The sequence below is a fragment of the Vicugna pacos genome, chromosome 6 (assembly GCF_048564905.1).
Source record: "Vicugna pacos chromosome 6, VicPac4, whole genome shotgun sequence".
In the NCBI taxonomy this organism is placed as follows: Eukaryota; Metazoa; Chordata; class Mammalia; order Artiodactyla; family Camelidae; genus Vicugna; species Vicugna pacos.
In genome coordinates, this window is record NC_132992.1 from 84,359,384 (window position 1) to 84,386,000 (window position 26,617).

Sequence of the window (26,617 nt, forward strand, 5' to 3'; positions counted from 1 at the left end):
ATAGTCTTCCTCCATGAAACAACATGAAATCTCCATGAAGCGATTTAGACTTCACTTCTCCTAATATAGCAACTTGAGTCAAGTTTCTGCTTCAGTAACCATAATCAGTAGAGAAAGCCAACAATCCATCAATGAAAGGGCACCTCTTATTAAACACCAAGAGTTAACATCTATTTTTTTAAAAAAGATACCAGACAATTCATGAAAATAAGGGATGCTTCTTCCCACTACTCGAAAACCCCCAGAATACCAAGACCAGTAAGTGTTCCACAAATCAATCAGAAAGGTCAGTTTAAACTGGATGTGTAAGGCACAAACATTTCACATGGGACTTTCTAGGTAATAAAAGACATAATATAGTTAAGTTAGATCCTATTAAGTTTTTCTTCTCTTTATTTGCAAGATAAGTTGATTAAAATTATTAATTGCCAGAACTTGTGACTCAGAAGTAGCTCTGTACTATAGTGAAATACATGTAAATTCTTATAGTTAATAATGCACCCAAGGTTCTGTTAAAAATAATTAGCCAACAATAAAACTCTTTCCATGACTGTAGCAAGTTGTTGCTTTCTGGTTTTCTATTCAACTATTCCATATAACCTTGCTTTTGGTACCACAACTTAGTAAGAGCTAAGCAAAAGACGAGCTAAGGTAGAAGCACACAGTGCTTGCTAGATTATCCAGTTTATGAGTTTAAGTATATGATACTTAAAATAGTATCCTTTTCCTGGATATGAATTTTTATTCACATTTGCAAATACATTCTTTTATTAAGTTCTAAAATCTTTACTTAAAAAAAGTAAAGATATGTGGAATGGAGATACTTACTTTCATCTCCTCAAAAGAATTTTAGCACACCTAAGACAATAAAAAGAACCTATTTAAAAATACTGTCTTAGTAAGGTGATATCTGATGGTCCTCTGGCCAGGTATTTATTTAGGAACCACCACTTACAATTCCAACTGGTATTCCAAAGGGAACAGTTAAAGAAAAGAAAAAGAAAATACAACTAATACAGTTTCTCTTACTCTTCACTTTTCTTTTTATTATTCAAAAGTCAAATATGTTATTTTTAAATCATCCATCCTCAATTTTGATTTAATGTACCGTCATTTTCCCCAGAAATGAAATTTCAGAATCTCTTTGGAATACTAATTTCACGTTTCTAGGTTTAACAAAACTGTTGAAATTTTAAACTCCACACTATTTCCCTGAATTCTCAAGACAGTTGCTGATGTAAATTTTAATATAAAATATTTAGTCACAAAATAGTATTGCTTTTTGTATGCACATAGTTGTAAGATTACTTTGTTTTGTCAATAAAAACTATACCATCTTTCATAAAACTCTAAACAAATTAAGAACTGTGATGTAGAACAAAAATTACACATGGTAAAACAGGTACCAGCACAACGTTAGGTTATATTACATCAAAAAAAGTTTTAATGGTCCCAAATATATATACGCAACAACTAAGCATACACTCAGGGGAGAAAAAAATCAAAAACAAAATGAAACAAAAAAATTATGACACAAATGACCACATCTAGAATTCCACTCAATCTTTAATCAAGTAGGGACAATCCCTACTTAAAAAAAAATCTGCAGTTTGAAGGGCAAAGGGAACAGATAAAAAAGAGGAAACTTATATTCGCCCCTCCCCCATAGAGGTTTTCCAAACCTGTTGTAGCTTGACTAAAATGTTCAGAATGTACGGTTTTAAAGGCAGGTCTCTTTATACAAAGAAACTGCTGGCATTCTTAACTAGTGAAGAATTATGGCAGAAAAGCCTATTCTTCTGAGTCACAAACATGGTCCGAGAAAGCATATTCTGATTGTAGCAACTGACCAGTCAATCCAGAGATCCACTTACAAAAACCCCTGCCCTGTTGGCTTTTTGTTTCCATTTCCTTCCCTGAGAAAAGGGCAATGTGTGGTCCAAGCTGGAGAGCTCAAAGGCTTAAGTCTTTCCCCTAAGTGTATAATATCCCCTCCTCCTGCTCCATTGAATTGGCACTTGATGAGCAGAGTCAAGTGTGCGAGGCTGATCTGTGTCAGTCATTCACAAGAGACTACTGCTTTGTTGTAGATTTTGTAGGGGGGAGGGGTAGAGAACCAGTTTTCTCAACAGGTACTGATCACAGGCAGTTGCCATTATTATGACTCAAACTTTGCTTTCTTTGATAATGGTAGCGTGTCTTCCTTGTCTTCATCCTCATCATCATCTTCATCATCATCAGGGTAATCTACCAGGCCCACGAGGCCTCCCTGTTCAGAAATAAGGATTATTTAAAAGACAAGACACCATTACACTTTCAAATGCATGTTTTTCAAGTCTGGGTAAAGGTGTATATATATATATATATATATAAAATAAAAAACCCTCCATGCCAGTATACTAATAGGTTATTTTTGGGTGGTAAGACTGTATGCAGCTGAAATTCATTATATATTTCCTAAATTTTCCATAATAAAATTTTAAGTAGTTTATGATACTAGCAAATCACCTAGGAGCTAAACATATTTAGTGTTTAAGACTTCATGCATTAAAAAAAATTTTAAATTAAAACTATAGAAGATAGATCATCAGAGGTTAGAAAAGTGATTCTGCCTTGTCCCTTCCCTGTTGTTTCATCCAGGCCTCCTTGTAGCTCTGGTACTTCATAAAAAAATCACTGTAGCTCACTTTAGTCCTGATTTAGATCTATGAATCCCAAATGCCAGTCTGTTAACTGCTAGTCCAGGGCAACATAAGGCAGCCAAAAGAATTGGTCTTTATTCTGAAATTATGTCCTTCCTACATTTCTGGTGTTAAATTTTTTATCCTTTCTTAAAGGAATTGTTGGCGATAGTAGATGGTTAATTCTTTTTTTTATAAACCTTGCTTGGCAAAATGAAGTCAGGAGTGTCCAGATATTTAGATTATCTTCTCCCCACAAACTTGTTATCTGGATATTAATAGGGAAAGTTGATAAAAGTAATAATTAAACTGTAAAATTTCTGTAAATGTTTGACATATACAAATATGAAACTACAGCTCTGAAATGCAAAACCAAAATATGAATATATTTAAACTTCCATATTGGTCACAAAAATTTTCTTAAATTTCTCAAACTTTAAGTTCAGCTGTGGTGGGAGAATGATTCTCTAGTTCACAAATATTAAATCAGTTCCAAAAGATAATAACCAAAGGGAGTTCTAGTCACAACAATTATTGCTGAGAAAGCTTAAATTTAGGCAGGCCTGGGAATCATACCTTGGTTGTAATAGCTGCCGTCTGGGATGTGTTTTTAGGGATGGATCCAGGAGAACCTGGAGACCCTGGAGATCCAGGTGATCCTGGAGAACCAGGCAGATTTGCTGCAGGTGACTGGCTGGTGAGGTTAGTTTTTGTTCCACTAGAGAGGGAAAGCTTGAAACTTGGGCTCTGCCGACCAGAAAGATTCGTTTTCAGAAGCACCTCCTTTTCCTCACTTTCTTTTACTAAAAATGAGAATATTGTCAATAGTTGTCACCCATACTCATCTTTTTAAAATACACCCAAGTGAGATGGCACTAAAACATAACTAACTAGCTTACTCCTTTGCTAGGAAGAAACACAAATTTCAGTTTATGAACTAAGCTTTGCAAAATACTAAGCACCATGATCCACTGGACTTTACTACTGAGAAGGAAAACCTTCCGTGTTATATTCAGTGTTCCTACCCTTCCTGAAGTATCGCATTCACATCAAATTAAGAAAACTGAATCTGTATCCTCACAACAAGCTACTAATTCACACCCTATAAAGCAACAGTCTTAATCTACGTCATGATACAAAGTAGATACTAATCACTTTGTCAAGAAAAAAAGGATAAACCTAAAGTGAGAAAGCCTTCATTTTTCCTTGCCCATCTTTTCAACATACATTTCTTCCTCTCCATGAATTTACTTATTGGATCCATAATGTCATCATCGTTCTTAGTTTTGTCAGATGGAGACACCACAGCTTCTCCATCCTCCATGTCATCTTCATCTGTGTTAAACCACATCTCCTCCTCATCTTCTAGTGTTCTGGCATCTCTTCGATATCTATGATTCCTCAGAATGGAACGCATACTATGAGTAAAGAGGAGAAAGTAAAATAGACTCATAAAAACTTATTTGTCTTCGAATATTGTCCCAAATTATAGTCTTAAATAGATTAATGGGCTAATACAGATTTATACACATAGAGGCTGACAGAACACCAGATTTTACCCAACATATAAAGAAAAAATGCTCCACCATATCTAATGTTAACTAGTGGAATCAAACTTCCTGTTATAAAATTATACTGTTACAGATCAGTTATTAAATGTGTTAACATTAGGAATTAACAAGTCATAATTTACATATTTTAAAATACACAAGTATGAATTATTTGGAAAAATTACACAAGATTCCTTAAAATTTGTTATGTAACCTTAAAGCAAAGCAAATAATTCTGATTTTACTTTGGACACTAAAAGCCTTACTAGCACATCAGTGTTTTACTTTTTTTCTTTTGCATTATCTAGCTTGATACACACACGCCTGAGGAAAAGTCTAGAGACATACTGATACCCACCTAACACTATCAGGAAAACATTTACACTGACCATTAGCAAAAACTACAACTTCTACTATCTGCTTCTTTCCCCCTCCCCTGCCAAGCTAAATATGCCAAACAAGCAAAAAAGAGCCACCACCATAAAGTTGTCACTGAATGAGCAGGTTTAAATACATGGTAATCTACCTGTCAAGCTTCGGATTATCTTGCCTTTCTCTTTGTTGTTCAAATCTCAGTTTTAATCCTTTAAATGTCTGTACATAATCTACATCTTCCAGTGCTTTCCAGTAATTTTCAATTACATGAGCTGTTAATGATTTTATATCTTCCTGTAAAAAAGAATTATAATAAAAAGTGATAGGAAATGCTATTTTAGCAAGATATGAGGCTTAATTGTAGTTAACTAAAAAACCCGCCCAAAATAGTGTAACTTCATAAAATTATTATCCAATCTTAGAGAAAAACAAATAAAAATGGGCTGAACACACACTGGCTACTCCAGTGGTCCCTGATTTTTTGGTATACCTCAGAATTATCCATGGGTCTTTCTGAAGCACACGCCCAGGTCCCACCCTAGATGATTCTTACTCAGTAAGTCTCGAGTGGGATCTGGGCACATAATATTTTAAAACCACACTGGAGAAGTGCTGGAGATGGACGGTGGTGATGACTGCACAATGATGTGAATGCACTTACCACTGAACTGTACACTTACAAAAATGGCTGAAAGGGCAACTTTTATGTTATGTATATCTTATAATTTTTTAAAAAAGGGCACCACATACAATTCTGATACACATCAGTGTTTAAGAACTGCTAGCCTACCATATCATTAAAGAATCAAGTTTGCTCTTTGGAGATATATGGGAGAAAGTCAAGAGAAATTCAGAAAACCTGAAAGTTAAAAACAGAACAAACAAAAACGCGTCCAAATACTTATGTCAAATGTAATTTTACTTTCTTAAAATGATCACTATGACAGTGGTAAATCAGTATTCAAACTATCCTATAAAGGATTTATAACTGCTGAGAGAAATTATTCTGGTTTTTGTTAGTTTGAAATGAACCTCATAAGCTTTTGGTAACACTGGTTTTCTTTCAGAAATTCTCTCCAAATATAATAGTCTCAAATAAGCCAAAATACCAAAAATGCATATTTGATTTTCATAAACAATTAAAACCAAAATTCGAACTAAGAAGTATAGAACCTACCACTCGAATAAATTCAAACATTTCTATTATGGCAGAGTTCATCAGATTGTAGCGGGATCCATTGTTGAGAAATGCTTTGACTACTGGTTCAAACAAAAAACTTTTCATTATGTAGCGGTTGTAAAACTCATCTTTTAATCCAATAATCTTTCTCTTAAAACGAAGAGCACCTGAAACACAGAGGCACTGTTGTTCAAAATTACGTACCATATTTTCATTTTCTAGAATTACAAAAAAATCTGTTTAATAAACACAGTTCTTGCAGGCAATGATGTTATTGCTTCCAGAAATATGAACCTAAAGGTAAGGATTACAAAAGGGTTATCAGAAAAATGTATTCTAAAAGCAGCGTGTGTCATCAAAGAACACAAGTCTTCAAGAGCCAGAGGATTTCTAGAAATAAGTTACTAATGACCAAAATGTACTTTACATCTGAAATAAGATAGGGCTAATAAATGAACTAACCTATCATACTAATTAAGATGAGAAAATTCTTAGTGTATCCTTTTGTATATACTTTTAAAACAATAGAAAAAAAGTTTTATTTGGGCAATCCACTGTATAAGTTGATCTTAATTATTTTTGGACACTCTTATTTTGCATCAGAGTTAATGAATGGGTTTACAATGGTTTGTTTTTGGATGTGTTTGTAGAAATGACATAAACCCACAGAAATCTGCGTGACCCAAAGTTTGCCTTCCCATGGTTTAGGAATCAGTTTAGAGGATGCTTTAAACATGTGGTCCTCTATGTTTACTGCAGCGAGTATGCTTTTTCAATTTTTTCCTAGTTTTCCTTTTTGCAATTAATTAGGCTTTAACTTACAGATTGAAAGGTATATTTACATCTTGAGGTATGGGGAGTTGCTTAAGTCACCATTCGTCAAGATCCAAATATACTGAGACAGCTAGACTTCAACAAAGCCCTCTTTACCTATATGGAATTATCAGTAAGTTAATGCCCCAGTTACTGTAAACAGTTCAAAAAAGCATACTCACTTCATGCAGTCACATCGTCTTCGGTTGGCAAGATTAAATATTGTGTTTGTATTTTGGTTTCTTTGGAGATCATGGAAGTGGCTCGTTAAATTGCCAATTTGTTATTAATCAAGTCCTTCATGAGCAGGTAGCCAGGCAACCATGCTGACACGGTTTCTGGGTAGGAAGGCAGAGGAGTAAAGCAGCTCAATTTTTCTTTAGTTGGCAGAAAGAGGTCCACAAGTGAATGCCCAATTGGGTACAGTTGCTTATAAACTGCCGTAACAATCCAACATTTAACAGTGTCTCTTACTAAAGAGACACTCTGGGCAGGGAGTTTCAAAATAGTTTATAGACTAGTAATTCCATTTTATTTTTTAAACTACTGAATATTTTCAAATACATAAGCATGGAGAAATAAGACATTTTAAACAATAAGCGTCATCTTCTATGTGGTAATAAGTCAAAGCCTAACAAGGGTTTATTTCCCCAAAACAGTGATTTGAGAGCGTGGGTTGGTTGGTTGGTTTTTAACATTACTTGACAAAGGAACGTGGGCAGTTCCATTTATTAGAATATAGATCATTACTTTAGTGCTCATGCTAACAGGCCAAATTTTAAGGTTTTAGTAATTAAGGCAAGTGCTATTATTTTAAAAATTGGTATTCTAACTTTGCAGGCTTTGTGGAGACTTGTGTCCTACCATAACACACACTAGCTGAACCCTGTGCATGCAGTTCCTGGGTAAGTGAAAGAAAACTCCCTTCTTAGAATTAGTACTAAGATCAGAGTATGCAGATGGCGCCACTATCTCCGCAAGAGCGGTTCTGTTCAGAAAACTGCTGAGGTAGACAGAATGTGGTTCTAACAGACTTTTGTTTTGCTCCTCATTTGCAATTTATTTTTTATTAAGAACTGTGTCATTTCCACTCAGCCACCCCCAAAACAAACTTGGATGAAAAATATCCAACCACTATTCTTGCTGTTGGATAAAAACTTACTTTCAAAAATTACCAGTGAGTTCTATGAAGTCAAGTTGCTCAAAGGAGATTAGAGAAAATTGGGATAGGTCAAACTGGCACAACTGTAGGATTTTTCTTGCAAAAGTGCACTCTGCTCCCACTCACATCTCGAACCTTCATTAATATGTCAGGGATCTCATGCTTAGTTTCAATCATCTTTAAAACAAATAGTCTTTATCTTACACAATGTAAGATTTTACATAAGTTAAAGACTTTTTGCCTCATGTGTAACTGATAATAGCTGAATAAAAGCATCTACCACAAAAATTTTTACTTATAGATAGATTTCCGTATTTTAAATAAAACAACCAGACAACACAGAAGTATGAGCTAAAAAGCTACAATGTAAAATCCAAGAATCTGGAAAAGGGCAAAAGACTGATAAAACTGGTCTGTGTATATATGTATGCATGTGTGTTTGTGTGTGTACACACATGTATCTAACCTAAAAAGACTAAATGATTTTGAAAGGATTTCTGTTCTCACCCAGTCTAGATTAGCTGTCTTTAAATACAAGTATAATTATTAAGAACCAGAAGGTATAAAAAATGTAGTTCACAAACTGTTTACATTTAACCACACTATCTTTTGTCCTTACAAGTGGGCATCTAAATTAACTTATAAAATCCTCCCTTAAAAAAAATACACTTTATTAAAATACTTTATTTCAATGTACTCTTTTCTAGGGCTGAAAATATTTTACATTTCCTCAAGTTTATATTTAGGTCTTTCAGAAATCCTTGATAGAAACTCCTATTTAATACAGCCAGTCCAAAAGAAATTCCTAATGACTGGCATCTTTCAGAAGTTACTCATCTCAATCCTAGGAAGAGAGCCGCAATGAGAATCAGCTAAGAAAGAGTTAGGTTTAATTAATGATAACCTTAGTTTGGAAAATATTAATAATAAAACACAACTAAGAGTTTTGCTAGCCTTCTTAATTTCCTACAATATTAACTTTCACTAATTTGTAATGATTATCTTCATAATTCTTATTAACCTATGAGAAATTTTCTTTGCAATACTGTAAGCAAAATAATGAGATGAAGAACTGAAGAAAAGGCCTTTCCCTTTCTGCCACTCTCCCACCGACTCATGTGTTCTATCGATACATAACCACTAACACACCACTCTATTTGTTCATCTTAATTGTGCATTCAACCAAGAGTGTCGCATTCTCCCATGGTCAAGACACAACTTACTTCTTTCTGCAAGATTTTCCTGATCTGCCTCAATCATGTAGAATAAATCATTTCCACTATACTTCCAAACACACCTCAAAATAGTGCTTTTGGTGGTGTTTAGATTTTTACATACTATCTCCCCCTAATGAACCCCGAGCCTCAAGACAGCTGAGTCCAGGTCTTGATCATCTTTTTCCTGGTACCAGGTATGGATCATACTTTATCAAATCTTAAGATGCCACTGATTGCAAAAAATCTCCTTTTCTACTAATAAAACAAAACGAAAAAGCTACCAATCATAATGACATGCTGTTAATTTTAAGACTCACCTTGATTTGAGAGATGATAAATGCATATCTTACAGTCAAGATAACATGGTAGTAGGTGTTAAATTTATTGAAATAAATTAATTTACTCAGTTTTCCCATTCTGTCCCATCTGCTCAAACTCTTTTCCCACACTCAAACAGAACCTTTACGTTAACATTAAAGAACAATTCATTAACTCCTTCTCAACTTGGTTTTGGGAACTCTCACTTTTGCTGATAGGTTTATAAGGAAAATGAATGTGTGTTTAAAAGTTCTTCTTTCCCATGTGCTAACAAGTTCATGGATATATGCACTAGTAAGATAGAACTGAAATTATTTTTTACTATCCTTAGCAGTCTAGGTAATGCCACTAATGCTACCTATTGCTTTTGGCTGAAAAAGATCTGACCATGTGTATTCTCAGTTTATACTGCAGTGTGTACACTAGACTGAAAAGCCAATTCAGCTGTAACAACTGTTATCCCAATTAATTAAACTTTCTATTTTGAATACTATTTTAAAGATAAAATGTTGATAGAATAAATTAACGTCAGAAATATCCTTATAAACTGCTTTTATAATAAGGATATTTTAAAAATCAGTTAAGCAAAATATTTAAAGTAAAAAAAGATAACAAAAATGGATGTATATGTTCAGGCCTCTAATTAGTGGATGATTACGATATCTTTATAAAAAAAACCAAACTTACCTATAAAAACCAAAAGGCAAGAGTTAAGTTACCAACAGACATCCCTTACTGAGCCTCTAGGGTACCCTAAAACTGGTGTGCCACCGTACCAAAGGCTGACTGCCTCCTGATCAAGAATATTCTTGATTAACCTATTTCCAACTCAAAAACATGTTTTCCTTCAAAAAAAAACTAGGGTCTTAAAGATACAGTGACAGTCAGTTTTAAGAACAGCCTTGTTAAAAGACTATCTGTTGCCCTGAGTTCACAAACCTCTCCCACGAAGGTCCACACAATCCATATTCTAAGCTTCGTGAGCCACATATGATCTCTGTAGTTTTTTTTTTTAAACAACCCTTTAAAAATACAAAAACTTTTTCAGCTTGTAAACTGTAAAAACAGACCATGAGCTGGATTTGGCCACAGCTGTGGTTTGTCATCCCTGCTCTAAAATATGTGAAGTAACATAATGTCAAATATATCTCAGTAAAGCTGGCAAAAAAATATTTGTGGAATCAATGAATGGACCATCTGTAGATATTTGTGCCAGGCACTCTGTAACTTAGAACATGTTTTGGGAACCAAGTGCTATTGGCTATACATTTTCCAAATTACAGAAGTGTCCTTCATGATTTAGTGTGAGACTCTAGTCTCACAGGAATGCCTAATTTGTGACTGTCATGTTATATATGCTAAGTCAAAAATAATTAACTGAGGTAAAATGACTTAAGGTGTTATTTTAATAATATAATACTTTAATATATTTTACAGATACATTCTAACCCCTTTACCGTATATTGAGAATCAGGAAAATCAAAATGTATATTATCAGTGTAGTTTACTATTAGAACCTAGGTCTCCTGAAATCAGTCATCTTTTCTTCTCAGACAGTAAGACCTAAAGATAACAATGACATGATGATACACAGACAATAAATAATTATACCAGAAGCAACACTTACATAATGCCAAGAAAGCATGCTTTGAGGCCATGAGAACTAACACTCTCCGGAGGATGTCCTTATTAATAATGTAGTTCTTTATGTGGTAGGTATGGTGTTCCACACAAAATGTTAACAATTCCAATACAAGTGCCAACAACTGGGCAGTCTGAAAATCATCTAAACAAAACAAAACACAATTATACTTAATGGCTCCTATTATTTTCCTCCCCAAATGTAAGAAACCCAAATTCCAATCAAGTACAATCCCTTCTATTAACCCAAATATTTTAAAGTTAAGGAAAAGGGAACTAACATTTATTGAATGCCTATCCTGTGCTAAGAACTGTGCTTTACACTTTTTCGTTTATTAAATTTAAACAACTCTGTGAATAATTAGTTTCACAAGATTCAAGTCTGAAATGTTACTACTAGTTAAGGCAAACATAGAATACAAATCTATTAGATCTGCTTTATTCCAAAGGGCAAGAATGCTCTACTGTTTTAATATGTCCCTCAACTAGATGTAGGTATCATAGGAGGTCCTACCAGACACCAACTGGCTTTGGTGGAATTACTCTCAGCTCCTTTGAGTCTAGTGTGCTTTGAGCCTCCTTTACTGCACATGAGTCCACACTGAATTATAACTGCTGGCTTATTTTCCTCACCAGGCAGCAAGCCTCCAAAATTATATTACTCACTTTTTTCATTTCCCCCATTTAATCTCTAAAGATTATACATATAGAACAGTGCCTTCCACACAATGGGTTCTCAATAAACGTTTGATGAAGTGAACATGGGGGTTTCAAAAGAAGCCTCAAGCTTTACCTACTATGAATAAAGTAGATAGGAAAAATGAGTATCACGTTTCCAAGACTTGATTCTAGAGTCACCAAAAAAGGTGAATTTAACATTTATTTTTTAAGTGCTGTTGTATGTGGAATATACTATATTGATAATTCATTATAACAAAATAATTTACTTATTCTCAAAGCTTCAATAACGAATTTCCTAATGAAGAGCCTGAAACTACTTTCTAAACAAACACACACACACACAAGCTAAAGCTAAAAGAATAAAATGCAGAAATAAACAATCTTAACCTCGTAATAGTCCCCAATGTAAATAAAAACAGCTTAATACTGAGTATAAGCTTTGCTCTGTCTACACACTGGAGTACAAATAACTTATGTGAATCTTCTCATAGCTACTTCCTTCTATTTGTTTCACAAATGTAAATGGAAACTAAATACAAATATTGCTTCAACAAAAAATCGCTTTAAAATTCTAAAAAAAGCAACAAGTATCTCCAGTATCTTCTTTTACATTTCTATTACCTCTGATAGCACTTTTAAAAGAAAATTTACCTTGAAATTACCTCTTTTGAAAATATATTAGGCTTCTGTGTTAATACCAACTCTGAGTTTCAGAATCCAAGAACAAGAACTTATTTAACAACCTGTATTCTCTTACCTTTGCTAGGTTTGTCTTCTGTTGTATTTGCCAGTAAGGGGGCAGTAAGGACATGCATACAGTGCTTGTAGAAGAAACCCAGAAATTCAGTCTTTTCTGTTTTCTAAGGAATCAAAAACACTTCCATGAACTTTAACTGCATTGGTTCCTACCAGCAATAAAAATTATACTAGTATCAAAGAGAGAAAAATGCCCATGGCTTACATTGGCAGTAGCTAACATGTTTTCTGGGTCAACTAATGTTCGAAGCAGGCCCATAAGTTGGACTGCTCCTCCAAGTTCAGGATCCGTATCACAAATCATATGTTCTATAATGAGGTTGATGAGCAAAATATCCTGGTGAGAAAAATACACATAATAAGGATCACTTATTATGAGAGAGAATGAGAAAAGCATATACTATGACATACACTATACACCTAGCTCTTTATACATCATACACCTAGCTCTAGCTATCTTGTTAACTGCAAATAAAATTAAGTGATTGACTGACTTCTTTAACAAGACACATGGCAGTTTCCCAATAGCATGGTACAGGCACATTACACTAAATAGCACCGAAAGAAAAGAAAGTTTCTTTAAATCCTCCTGATTAAAATAAAAATAAAGTTTCAGTTTTGGTGCTAACAGATCCTTTATACCTCTTGGTAACAAACTCTCCCTTCTGAAGAAAGCTAATGGGCCTTCAGTTCATAGCTTTAACATTAACATTTAGCTAGAATTTATAGCATTGTTTTTTCAGTGCATTTTTATAGATTCATTCTGTTTATGGCAAATAATAACTGTATCTGTTCTCCATTTATGGAAATAATAAAACATTTCCAGTTAAAATAAATTTAAGAATAAATTAGTTGGTACCTGAATGTCCAAAATTGGGAAAAACTAGATTATGGAATTTAGAGAGCAAACAGGAGAACAAATACATTATAGAGATTCCAAATGACATAGAAAAGTGGGACTGCTACTTTTCCCTGATGCTCTACTGTGATTGTTTTTACTGACCCAAGGAGTAAATAACATTTGAGGGATTCAGTGAGAAAATCCCTGCTCCTGCCTATATATGCAATCGCAGGATGGACAAAGAGGAAATGAAGACAGTACATGGAAATAACGATCAACATTAGGAATCATAAAGACTACTGTATATGAATAAAGTACATCAATGTATGTTCAACTAGGGGGTTACAGGGCCAACAAGGATAGCCTTTATCTTTAAAAATATATATAGTCTGGTTTTCAAGATAGGACTATTTTATAACAGCAAAATGTTGACAAAATATTCAGCAGTTCAAACTGGCACTTGCCTGCACCTACCCTAACATTACAACTTTTAAACAAGTCTTAAATATAGAAGTTACTATGCATTCCACTTCATTTTACCTGTTGTTTTTTTTTTTTGAATGAGGGGGATGTAATTAGGTCTATTCATTTCTATTTGGAGGAGGTGCTGGGGACTGAACCCAGGATCCTGTGCATGTTAAGCATGCGCTCTACCACTTGAGCTATACCCCCCTCCATTTTACTTCATTTTAACATCACATTAAGATTTTTTAAAAAAATAAAAAGTCTATTTTCTCATTTTGTAAAAATATAAAAGGCTGGAATTCTGCATAGATTTTTTTTCCTTAGAGGCTGTCTTTTTACCCCCTCCCTTAAAGAGATGAAGGCAGAATATCTTAGTTCATTCTTAAGTAAAAAGTTACTTCCAAGATTTTATGTGGGAAGGAAGAAAAAAGAAATCGAATCACTGGTTTAATTATCTGAAAATAAAACAGAGCACACACATTTAGGGCTGCCTCATGTGCCATGTACCATATACTCCAGGAACACCTTTCACATTATCAGGATACATTCTCTGACTCTAAATGATGGAGTTTGTGTGTGTGTCTGTGTGTGCACGCGCGTGCGCAAACAACAGCTTGTTTCCTAAGGTTGGTCAGGCAGTAAAGAAAGCACTCTAAATACTTTCCAAAGGACCGTGCTTCATCATTCTCGATGATTTGAGACTCTAACCCTAGCAAAGCCAATGGCTGCCCAGGGAAGTTACTCATGATTCCACGTACAGAAAAAAAATGTATTGATTAAATGATTTAAACAAGACAACATAACAAGTTAAATTCAGAATTAAGAAACAATCTCAAAAATTTAAGAAGAAATTTTAGTTGAGCATTAGCAAATAAATGCTGTAAAACAGAATTTATAAACTAAGACAGGAGCCAATTTAGGGGAAGAATAAGCCATGATATTATGGCTATACTTCTCTCAAACATCAACTACTTAAACCTTTAAAAAATGAGTAACAAATACAGTTATAGCTCCCCATGTATAAATACTTACTGTTAGTGCAAATAATATTTACCTTGTTGGTTATTTTTTGCTCTGTTAACTTCTTACTTACATCATCATTCTGTTGTGCCTCCTGCATGACAAACTCTCGTACCATGGATGGATTATATTCAACCAAGTATGAGAATATATCAGTAGCAGCACTTCGCACCTGTGTATCATCCATGCCCTGCAGATAAAAAGCATTTATTTCTCCTATAATCATAAAAATATGGAGCTTACAGTTACATAAATCCCAAACCAAACAAATTGTAAGAAAACATTTCAATAAAAAAGAGAGGTCAAGGAAATCTGCTGCAAAATTGTTGTTCTATGGGTAAAGTTATACTTTCTTTTGTTCTTGTTTATTTTTCCACTTTAACATTTCAACTAATAGGCTGCAAGGTTAACAAATTATTAAAAATATGGAAAATTCCTGGAAGTGTCCTTTTAGTACTGTGCAAGGACTCTCTTGATACTAGAATTTTATAGCTTTTTAACTTTATGTAATACACGGCTGATATTAAATACTGGCTATAATCAAATAGTTCGCATGTTACATAAAAATATACTATTTTGTGGATTAAAATATAATGGTAATTAGATATAAGGAGAAACAAACTTACAAGGATGACTTCTAAAGCTGGTAATATGCCCATGTTTGACAAAGTCTTGAAAAAAGCATCTCTATTTTGAGGTTGCAGCGTTTGCGAAAACGCACAAAATTCTTTTAAAAAGTTAACCTGAAATTAGGAAAAAGGTTAAGTGAATATAAATGGTGTGTTGTTTTAGCTTCATGCCCTTCATAATATCAAACTGCTTACCAATTCCTGTCTTTTTTCCTCATCTGTTGCTTCATCTGTTAGTTGTGCAAACAAATCTGTCAGAAATTTTTCATCTTCCTGTGAAGTCAAAGGATAAATTTCATTATGCTAATGGTAAAAGTATAATAAAATGTATTTTCAGAATGCTATTATAGAAGATATAAATTTCAATAACTTTTTCCTAACTGGAAAAAAGGAAAGATGGTATTGGCAATGCTGTTTTTTAAAAGACAGAAGGAAAAAACTAAAAAGTTTTATTAAAGGATAAACAGGATTTATACAGAAACATTATCCTTTATATTTTGGCAGGGCTCTATTTCCTAAGTATTTGAATGTCACATTATAAATATTTTAGGCTTTGCAGGCCACACAGTCTCTACCACAACTACTCAGCCCTGTCGTTAGAGGGAAGCAGCCACAGACACTACATAAAGGAACGAGCAAGGCTGTGTCACATCAACTTCATTTACAAAACCACTTATGGGCCATGGTTTGGAGACCCCTCATTTTCACAGGGTTTTCATTACCTTAACTGTAAGCCCAATCACAGTTAGCAGGTAGAGCCTGATTGCCTGTTCAGTTTTTCCTATCACTATTTTTAATTACAAATGTGTTGTATTTTAATTCCATACTACCCCTGCTAGTAGAAATACATATGTATGTATGTATGTGTGTGTATAAAACCTCCCACTAGTTAATAAACTTTCCATATCCACTGCTATAGGTGCTCAAGAAACATTTTTATGAGACTAAATTATTTAGTTATTCCCTTCTTTTCCTACAACATATAAATAGGCCATATATCAAATAGCATTCATTTTCAAGATCCATCTCAGATATATCCCATGAAATGGAAATCAAATGATTAAAAAAGATTCTCTGGACTGCTTCACTTGGGGGTACCAAAGTATAGAGAATTAAGAATATTTAGCAATATTACACAGAAATCAGTCAATGGTAAGGGTTATGCTTGTGTACAAGGTGGGTAAGACCTTTAATTATACCTTAGTTAGTCCTTGTCAAAAAATTCATAAAACTCTCCTTTCTTCACAGCAGCACTTCAGATGTAAATGCTCAGCATCAAGAAAAACAGAAAGACCAACAGCACTGGCAGCTAGCATTTTACAGAGCATATTGTAGGGAAGCAATGACTTAATTGAAAATTATTCATACTTAATGATTAAAACTGGCATTTTACAGGTATGAAGGCCAGGAAAACACAAAAGTGACAAATCCCTACATGACAAAATGAGAACCACAGGGAGCTAAAGAAAAGGGCCAGTACCATTCAGGATTATCCAAGGAAACCAGGAATCAAAACTAGACCAGAACAGAACTAGTTCCTTATCAAAGAACAAATGAAAATTGGTACCAGACCCCTTCTTCCATTATCAACCACAATACACTGTGTAGAGGATTACTGTTGTACTTACCAGATTGTATTGCCTATATTATTCGTCTGTCTTAAATGAACGGAAAACATGTCAAATTAGTCAACATGAACTGGAAATATCACTAGCTCCAGGAAAGCAGTTTTGATAAAACCAACTTTTCTACTTGAGTTCATACATATGTATATATGTGTGTGTGTGTACGTGTATGTGTGTATTTTTTAAAGGAAACAAAGCCAGGGTCACTGGAAATATAGCAATTTTCTAAAAAGGAACAAATATTAAACTTACTGCTTTATTCATAGCTTGTGCTATCAAGCAGCTCTCTCACTGACATTTATTTGCCTCTTTAACTTAACAAATCCAGGTCAAATAATTATTTTATTTGTAGATCAGAAATAAGGTCTTACAAGATAGTGTCCTTCAAATCATATCACATGTTATTGTTACAACATCATGGGCATTGAAAAAACACATGGGAAGTATGCAACTCACAGATCTCTGCATGCACTGTGCAAACTTCGATTTCAGTCGGAATAGACTAATTCACACAGTATGGGATAATATACTGAGAGACTCTGACTTTGGGGGTGTTATAAATGCAGATTACATCTCAGACATTTAGATTCTGTGTTTTGTACAGAATCTAGCTAACTGTACCCTAGGCAATTCTGATACAAGCACCCTAAAACACCATACCTGTGAGACTGGGAATACTATAAAAAGAAAATGTGGAGTTTAACAGGCAATTATTAATAGATACTTAAAATTAATATTCAAGAGTCTTAATGTTCACTGCTTTATAAACATGCATCTTGTTTAATCTTCAGATGACCTTAGAGGATAGATATTAATATTACCATCCTTAAGATCAAGAAACTGAAGCTTTAAGAGATTAAAAAAGTCGCCTAAGCCACATAGCTATTAAGTGACAAGCAGAGCGTAAACTCTCATTCCCGTCTAAACTCCCCATACTCTCATCCATTACAAAAACATGCCTTTTAATAGGGAGCCATCCAGCTATAACCTGCCAACATCTGCTATATTCCTTTGACCCTAAAACTGGACCTTTAATAATTTCCCAGGAGTTCTATGACTTCTACAGAATCTATATTCTATGTTTAATGACAGAGCTCTTGGCTTCTATTTTATTTTCCTTTCCTCTTCCAATCTATTCTGTTCTTTGCATAACTAGTTGATTAATATCCCTAAAATTCTACATTCAATTGTTTTATTAAGATCATTTCCCTGTAATTTCTTCAAGCTAGATTCTTTTTACATTAACCTTCCCTAACCCAAAAACAACCTTCTGGTCCCATACTATTATATATTATAATCTCTTATAATATCAACAAAATATATACCTTTAGACAAAAATTTTCAATTTTTATACTAAAAAGGAACAGAAAATTATTTCTGCTAAAGGCAAAAGGTATCTTTTTAAGTAGGTAAAAAAGATGATCTAACTCACCTGTAACATACCAACAATTTCTACCTTATTGAAAAAGATAAAGGAGTGAAGTGTTGATAACATATTTTCTTCAAAGACTGAAGGGGTAGGTAGAACCATATCTTGTATATACTGAACTCTGTATGTCTGATGAATTTTTTGTTTCAGCTCAGGATCTGATATGGGAATCACTTCTTTAAACTTGGCAGTTTTAGTTAGAAATTCCCTATGTTTTCGTGGTTGTGATAAAGCAGGATCATATTCTAAGCATCCAATGACGTCCATTATACATTCCTCGGAGAACATAACTTCAAAAAGAGCAGTTCGATTCAAGAGGAAGATGCCTTTGATAATTTCATACAAGTGGTGCAGTCCTTCGATATTTTCCAAATCCTCACACACATGAAAAAGCTCTAAGAGCTTTTTAATATAACCCTCATTTTCCAGTGCTAGTGCAAGTTTTTCACGACGCAGGGGGGAAGGTAAGGATGATGCCACAAGTTCTGCAATTTCTTCAAGGCGACTTAATTCACAAGATGGCAATTCTAAACCTGGTGATGACATATCATCAAAACGCTCCTCTTCAGATTCATCTACAAGGTCCTGAGTGATGTCCACTGATGGGTCCTTTCCTTGAACCTATTAAACAAGATTTATGATAGCTGACAAAATATAATCAAAGCAAATCTAAGTGATATTCCTAGATGAATACAAGAGATGTTATAAGAAAACTATAATGATAATTTTCAAGTTTAAGATTAGAACTTTCTTCAAACTTCGACACAATTGCCTACTTTCTAAGTTACATTTCTACAAATAACATACACTATCAATTTTAAGGAAGGAAGTTCAAAGTTCAGAAGTAGAATGAGCTTCCTTATCAGTATAAGGTCAACCAGGAACAGAAACATTCTAGGATACCCTCAACTCACTGTGATTGTGACTTATCAGTGTCCTGCAGATGCATAATACAGAGGCCTGGTGGTAAAGCATCTTCTCACATTTCCAAAGACCAGGGCAAATCCCAAATATTCCTAGCATTGTGCCCTGGTATAGCACCACAAAACTCCTCAAAGTTTAAGTAAAATTCAAGCAAATGTTGTGAGCTTAGAAGACATATAACTGAAAGCAATACAAAAAAAACTTACTATTAATTAATTTAGAAACCAAGTGCCAAGACAGCATGTACAAACTGGCTTTGTACCAAAGGGGGTCACTGATGTATAAATGCTGGCTGGTAGCCTAAAAATATGATTAAGAAAAACTGAGTGGGAAACAAGGTGTACCCACACAAAAATGAAACCACATAAAAAGTAACTCCTACCTATGTGTCGTAGAGCTATCCCCTAAGAATACCTGCTTAAAGTTAAGTAACCAAATCAAGGAGGTTTTCCTTTCTACACACCCAAACCTGAACCTTTCATGACCCCCCAGAAGCCCTGAAATTTGTCAAACCCCAAATTTGTGCCTGTGTAGGAGCTTTTACTATAAAAAGATTAACTTAGAAACCTTCACAATTAAACAAATTTTAATGTAAAAAATTTTTTTACAAAAGGTCAAGGACATATTTTGGAATAAAATAAGTTTTACTTTCTCAGCCCTATAATTTGAGATACTGCCACTAAAGCTACCCATAAAACCAAGTTGAATGGTAATGGGATGGAAAAATTAGGCCTTAAAAATATCCAGGAAACTTAAAATTGCTCAGCACAGTTAAGAGATATTGATGGATACTAAAAGGAAAGAAGACCTGGAATATGTCTTGAAATATACTGCAAGGTATACCATCTCAACCTCAACCTAGTGGGCAGTGCCACTGAAAGAAGGCTAGGCACATTGATGGCTTACACGTGGCATGGTCTCAAGTTAGCTCTGGATTTTTTTTTAATTATATAAGCTCTCATCTCCACTTTAAACTCCTAATATTCAAGCTTTACCTACAGAAAAATGGTAGGGTTTTATTAAACACTAAATTAAAAGGAGAACCCTTATTGTGATGAAAATGCTATTGAGTCAACTGGCAAATATGAAGGCTAAAAGGATAATCAAAAAGGCCTATGTTTAGGATACTCTTAGAATCTGATCTGCTCAGGAGAACAAGGTGGAACTGTAAAAATCTAACAATCTGATCTGCTCAGGAGAACAAGGTGGAACTGTAAAAATCTAACAAATATATTTCAGTCTTACTTTCAAAACAAGAGCAATAGACGAATGAAAATTAAAAAAAGGAAAGTAGACTAAGCTAGGAGAGAGCTTTCCTTAAGAGAAAGGCTAAATCTTAGGGAAAAGAGATGCACCCACACATAACTGCTATCAAGAAGGATTCTAGAAAATAGGGAGATTTTTTAGTTGTTTCTAGATCAAAAAATGAGTAGATTTCAGGAAATAAAGAAATACACAAGATCTCAGAAAGCAGAATGTGGTAAATTTCCTAGAATAAGCCAGGAATCATAAATTAATTGAGAAGCACAGACAGGAAAAAAATCATTGAAAAATGACATCTTGAACATAAACTATGTAAAAGTTGGAGAAGTAGATCAGAAAAAGATTCTAAAGTAGCCAGTGATTCCTAGGAAAGTTAGTGTAGACAAAGGTATACAAGTACTACTACTTGTGCCCTAAGAGAAAATAACTGAAAAAATATGGTATCACAGACCAAGGGAAAGTACAGTAAAGGTCTGACAATTTTAAGAGAGCCAGGCATGACAGTAACAGGCTGAGTCCAGGTATGACTTAAATATTCACCTAATAGAAGACTGTGTCCAGGGTGGAACTGTTTGTCTCACAAAGATGAAGGAGAACAAGATTTGTCTGAATTATGGGTGCTTTCAGCAAACCCCGAGCTCAATTATCTCACCTCTTTCTATGGAGAACTCCGTATGACAAAATCTAGAGGAACATGCTGTAAAAACTGTACTGAACAGAAAGCAAAGAAAAAGCATGAAGAAGGCATAAATATAAATGCTAGTTTTTCACGTTAAGAGAAGGAAAGGACAGCTTAATAGGCAGGTTAGTTTATGACAAACACAGCTGAGTAGAATATATAGTAGAAATAATTCTACAAATTAAATAACTGTGCCTTAAGAACACTGCAGCTTCTATTTAGGCAGTGGATCTCAAACTTCAGGGTGCAGCAAAATCGCCTAAAGCAGGTGTTGACAAACAGCCACCAAACCTGGCCCACCACTTGTTTTTGTAAATAAAATTTTACTGGAAGAGAACCACATCCATTTATGTATATGTTACCTATGGCTACTTCCGCAGCACAACAGCAAAACTGAAGAGCTGTTAAACTGCATGGTCCAGAAAGCGTAAAGTATTTACTATCTTGCCCTTTATAAAGACAAGAGGGCTTGTTAAAATAGAATTACTGGTAACTCCTCGTGGAGTCTCTGATTCAGTAGATCTCAGAATTTGCATTTTCTATCAGATCCCAGGTCATGCTTATCCTGCTGGTTTGAGACCCACACCTTGAGAACCGATGAATTAAGGAATCTGCTGAAGATTATTTATTCTCCAGAATAAATAAACATGGAGATAGAAAAAGTGTCCTTAGGATGCAATGGTCCATAATAAGAGCCAATGGCTTTAGCCACAAAAGTGCATAAAAAATGACCAATCACGAAAGACAGTGGAAATGATTATCACTAGACTAGGTATCACTAGGGTGTTCCAGAATCAACTGAGAACGTGCAAGATAAGGTTGAAGATATAGTCAAGAGCCACAAGAGGTTACTGAACAAAGAGTAACATGATCAGACTTGTATTTGAAAAAAGATCACCCTAGCTGTGGTACAGATTTGGGAAGATGAATCCACATAAAAGCAATAAACCAGGCAAGAAATGATGGTGGCTTAGTAAACTGTAATAGCAGTGAAAATGAAGGCAGGTCAATCCATTTAAGATTTATAACTGAGGGACTGAATTGATACGAGGAATGGAGGAAGGATAAACAGGACTCGCAAGTTTCTGGTTTCAGCAACTGGATGGCATTTACTGAGACAAGGGACATGGGAGAATGAACAAATCTCAATGAGATTACGTTCAGTTTTGGATGTAAAACTTGAGATGTTAGTGAGCATTCATGGAAGAGCTCTCAAAGGCAGCTAGATATAAAAGTCTGGAGTTCAACAAAGATCTGGGCTGGGCAGTTTGGTGTTAGTAAACTGAACTTTCCTAGTGAATTTAAATGATCTATATGAAATGTGTCTATCTAAAATTTGGGGCATGCTTAAAGCACAGCAAAAAACCCAAAATATTTAAAGAAAACGTGTTAAAATTTCAAAATTTTAAAATTACCTGACATATTTTCTCCCAAATTTCATCACATCCAGCCTTTTCTTGAAAGCTAAGGGCCAAGTCATAATTCTCTGCTTCAGACCACACAATCAACGTGTCCTTGAGAGGAAAAAAAAGAAGTCTGAATAATTAACATATATTATCACAAACTACTTCAAAGTATAAGGTAAGTGAACAAAGTAACATGGAACTGAAAACAATACTCATTTTTACTTTTTGCAACATTGATATTAATTAGCGATGCCTTTTCATACTTTGATTAATCTATAAAATGAAAACAATGTTCTCAAGTTTAACCAATATATAAAAAGCACTACAAATTGAGCACACAATGTAAGTGTACCAAAAGATACAAACTTTGCTTGCACATTTAGGTTACATTTTATGCTCTAGTCAAAATGCCCAAAGAGGAAGTCTCAATATTCAATAACTAAGGGCATGTTAGGAGGATGGGATTAATAATCGTAGCTCCTCTGCCTCTCTTCTCATTGTCAGCATCAGGTGTTTTTTATTTATGTGGGGTGCTTAAGGCCCATGAAGCCCTTGAAATTATTAGGTAAATCTGTAATATGTGAGCATTTATCTGGACAGAGGTTTTTAAACTTTTACCAAAGTGCTGTGGTTCAAGAAGCAAGATGTTCCTGCCACCTACCACCCTTTCATTCCTTTCAGACAGACTTGCACTTTTTAATGATAAAAATGCAAGTTTGTCTGAAAAAGTTTATTTGAAAAACTACTGAACTATTTAATAAATGTTGTAAAGGATTACAACATAAAAGATGTAATCTCAGCAAGACATTACAATACTGAGATTTCCTGTAGTACAAATAATCTGTATTCTACAATATGCATGGTGATAAAATATTTATGGGGTCTAAGGTATATTTTCACTTACTGACTATAAATATACATGTACACTGTTTCAGAGCAATTAACCATTTCAAGAAAGGGGCCTCTTCTCCAAGAGGGATCTATGAATCATTTTATATAAGAATTGTTGATGGCACTAGGGAGAGCTACATTTGAAAAAGAAACCTAATGAAACAGCTATCATGTAGCACTTTTCAAGCTAGTCCAAAGAGAACTAGGAGTAGAAGTTAGGGTTAGATGGATCTGAACACCATATTAAAAAAAAATTTTTTTTTTAATCTGACTAGTAAGTAACTGAAAGGAGCCAAGCCAAGTCTGGCTAAGCATCTATCTGGATGAGAAAGGTTCCTGTACTGAGGAGGAAACATGACTAACTATCTTTAAGGTATCTTAAAGGACCTATTTAATTTCTAATACTTTTCACTACCTTGGCAAGGACACTTCTTATTGCACAAATGGATCCCATGTTTAAAAACGTCTGCTAACACATATTAACTCTATTCAGTCAATTATATAACTGTCAATCATAAGACCAGTAGTCTCTTAATGAATAAAACTGATGTCAGCCAGAAGTAAAAAAATGATCCTTTGTATGGCTGTGCAGCATTACCAAGAGGGTAAATCCACAAGTCTTACTCAGAATTTTAAGAGCTCAAAGACCCCTTTTTAACTATCTTTAAGGACTTCTACCAATCACAGATCCCAGGCAAGCAATCTGTTTCACAGTGACTGACTAGCTGTTCAAGCTCAAAATAATTTACATTAACACTGCAGGATCATCAACATGTCAGAAATTATAGTCAGTTGGGTAGCCTCCCTAAGCCTTGGTTTCTCTGTCTCCAGAATGGCTTAATACATACTGTTAATGAAAATTGGTGATAACACAAGACCAACTGAAGAAGCCTAAAACCACTATCACATTAGTAGTAAGACAGGTTTATTAATACAATTGTAAGCAACTGCTCTGCTATAATGTATATTCAGAATCATTTGGAGGCTTAAATCAGGGCACAACTAGATATATGCCCTCAATTACCCATTTCACAAATTTTTAGTTTGAAAATTTTTAGGAACTGCTCTTCTCTTTTCCTTGAAGAACCTAAATTTTCACCAAGTCATCTTGTTTGCTTATCATCCAACAACCTATTAAGATATATAGATTTGTCCATTCATCCTCAAAATGGACTCATCTTTTCTTTTTCTTAGGATATGGTTTTCCTCTTTAGCTGACTGAAACCTCAAAATACAAATTTAAGTACAGAACATTAAAACAAAATACTATAGTTTCCAGCCATTTCTATCAAACCAGAAAGTTTTCTTAAGAACACCAAATGCAGTTAAGTGTTAATAGACCATTGAACCATCAAGAAAATATTTCATATTGTACCAAGGCTTGTCAGATGAGTAAATTGCCATTAAACAAATTTAGGAGTAAATATCAGCTTTCCTATGTACTATCTGTGTGAACTCAAGTAAGTCACAATCCTTAGACATCACCTTATGTGCAAAATAAAAACAATACTAACTTTCCTCTAGTAGAATTTTAATGGTCAATGATGAAGCAAAGCACTTTATATTTATTTATAAATTTATAAAGTAATATATATAAATGTTTTGGTAATTTTAAGTTAATTTCAAGACAATGAGGGGACTGACATTGATTTCACTGGCTTTGTAGAGCACTCAGTATTATCTGTGTGTCTGTATTCTGAATAAATAACATTTGATGTGCTGATAGGTACTATGTGAAGGAAAGATATCTCTTGCATATCAGAAGGTTACAAGAAAGAGTATACTCAAACTGAAAGTAGTCTTAAAAGTTGTTACATCATTATAAGGTCCTTTTCAGGCTATGTAAGAAATCTGATTCTTATTTACATTGAGTTGCTGTACAGAGAGATGAATGTTCCTTCCGCACTAGCATTTACAACAGCAAAGGAGGGAGTCTCTACCATTTAGTTGTATTAGTAGCTGATTATTCTATCAGTGATCACTTTTTAAATTCCCTTTAGGTAGAAACAAGAAAACTGTTGCTTTAGTTTAATTTGTGAAAATTAAAGCCCAGTTGGTTGAACATCTGGGAACATAAGCTTAGCTTAACTCAAAGCAAGTTTTTTTTTTAAATGACTTATATGCTATAGAGATTGGCAGAATTGTATTTTAGAATCAGATTGGGAAAAAGCATGTTAGAATCTGTTCCGGATTTTTCACTGTAAGGAATGAGGTGGTAAATTTTCATTTAATCACCAAACTGAGAGAATAATACGCAAGATAAAACACAACATCTTCAAAATTTTACCTGTTGTTTCTGGTATGCCGTATTAGGATTTATTTTGGACTCTAAAAGTAGAGAACCTAGGAAACAGAAAAAGAAAAGACATTCCATTATATAATTGCAAAGCAGCAAAATTATACTCCCTTTCATACACATACATTTCCTTTTCTGAGTATCTGATGCACATACAACTTGAGTTGAGGAAATACTATTTTAAAACAATACAAATTTAAGTATAATAACTTATAACCTAAGAAATGCCTGCTTTATATGCTTACTTTTAATTTTTTTTGAAGTATAGTCAGTTTACAATATTGTGTTAATTTCCGGTGTACAGCATAGTGATTCAGTTATACATTGCTATATATTCCTTTCCAATCTTTTTCCTTATAGGCTATTAAAAGATATTGAATACAGTTCCCTGTGTTATACAGTAGGACCTTGTTGTTTATCTACTTTATATATAGTAGTTAGTAGCCGCAAATCCTGAACTCCCAATTTATCCCTCTAACCTCCTCTTCCCTCCTTACCACCATAAGTTTGTCTTCTATGTCTGTGAATCTGTTTCTTACACATGCTTAGTTTTAACAAGACAGACATGATTGAAAAGTCAGGACTGGATGGTCTACATAAATCTACCAATTCCTGGGCAGCAGAAGGTAATGAAACAGCACAGTGTGCAGCCAGATGATTGGGGATTAAATCTTTGATATACAGTATTACTTAGAGAAATAACTTAAAATATGCAAATAAGCACTTTAAATAGTTATCTGCTCTTTCTCAAGACTGAAAATAAAAATAGAATTCA

The 26,617-nt window shown here is 34.2% G+C and overlaps 1 protein-coding gene across 2 annotated transcripts in view; it reads right to left on the reverse strand.

Annotated features, from left to right (window-relative positions):
• Nucleotides 1-1,548: 1,548 nt before the first annotated feature.
• Nucleotides 1,549-26,617, reverse strand: part of PPP4R3A (protein phosphatase 4 regulatory subunit 3A) — a 34,038-nt gene continuing 8,969 nt past the window's right edge. The window contains exons 2-15 of one of the 2 annotated variants that reach the window (XM_006208198.4): nucleotides 25,834-25,889; nucleotides 22,665-22,763; nucleotides 18,387-19,004; nucleotides 15,525-15,602; nucleotides 15,327-15,443; nucleotides 14,774-14,890; nucleotides 12,580-12,711; nucleotides 12,376-12,478; nucleotides 10,924-11,082; nucleotides 5,784-5,953; nucleotides 4,758-4,900; nucleotides 3,909-4,099; nucleotides 3,258-3,484; nucleotides 1,549-2,269 (exon numbers count right to left, since the gene is read on the reverse strand). In XM_006208198.4, the coding sequence (XP_006208260.1) occupies nucleotides 2,159-2,269; nucleotides 3,258-3,484; nucleotides 3,909-4,099; nucleotides 4,758-4,900; nucleotides 5,784-5,953; nucleotides 10,924-11,082; nucleotides 12,376-12,478; nucleotides 12,580-12,711; nucleotides 14,774-14,890; nucleotides 15,327-15,443; nucleotides 15,525-15,602; nucleotides 18,387-19,004; nucleotides 22,665-22,763; nucleotides 25,834-25,889 (2,321 nt within the window). In that variant the 3' untranslated portion in view covers nucleotides 1,549-2,158. Of the gene's footprint in view, nucleotides 2,270-3,257; nucleotides 3,485-3,908; nucleotides 4,100-4,757; nucleotides 4,901-5,783; nucleotides 5,954-10,923; nucleotides 11,083-12,375; nucleotides 12,479-12,579; nucleotides 12,712-14,734; nucleotides 14,891-15,326; nucleotides 15,444-15,524; nucleotides 15,603-18,386; nucleotides 19,005-22,664; nucleotides 22,764-25,833; nucleotides 25,890-26,617 lie in introns of both variants that reach the window. The other variant, XM_006208197.4, reaches the window with a different exon arrangement.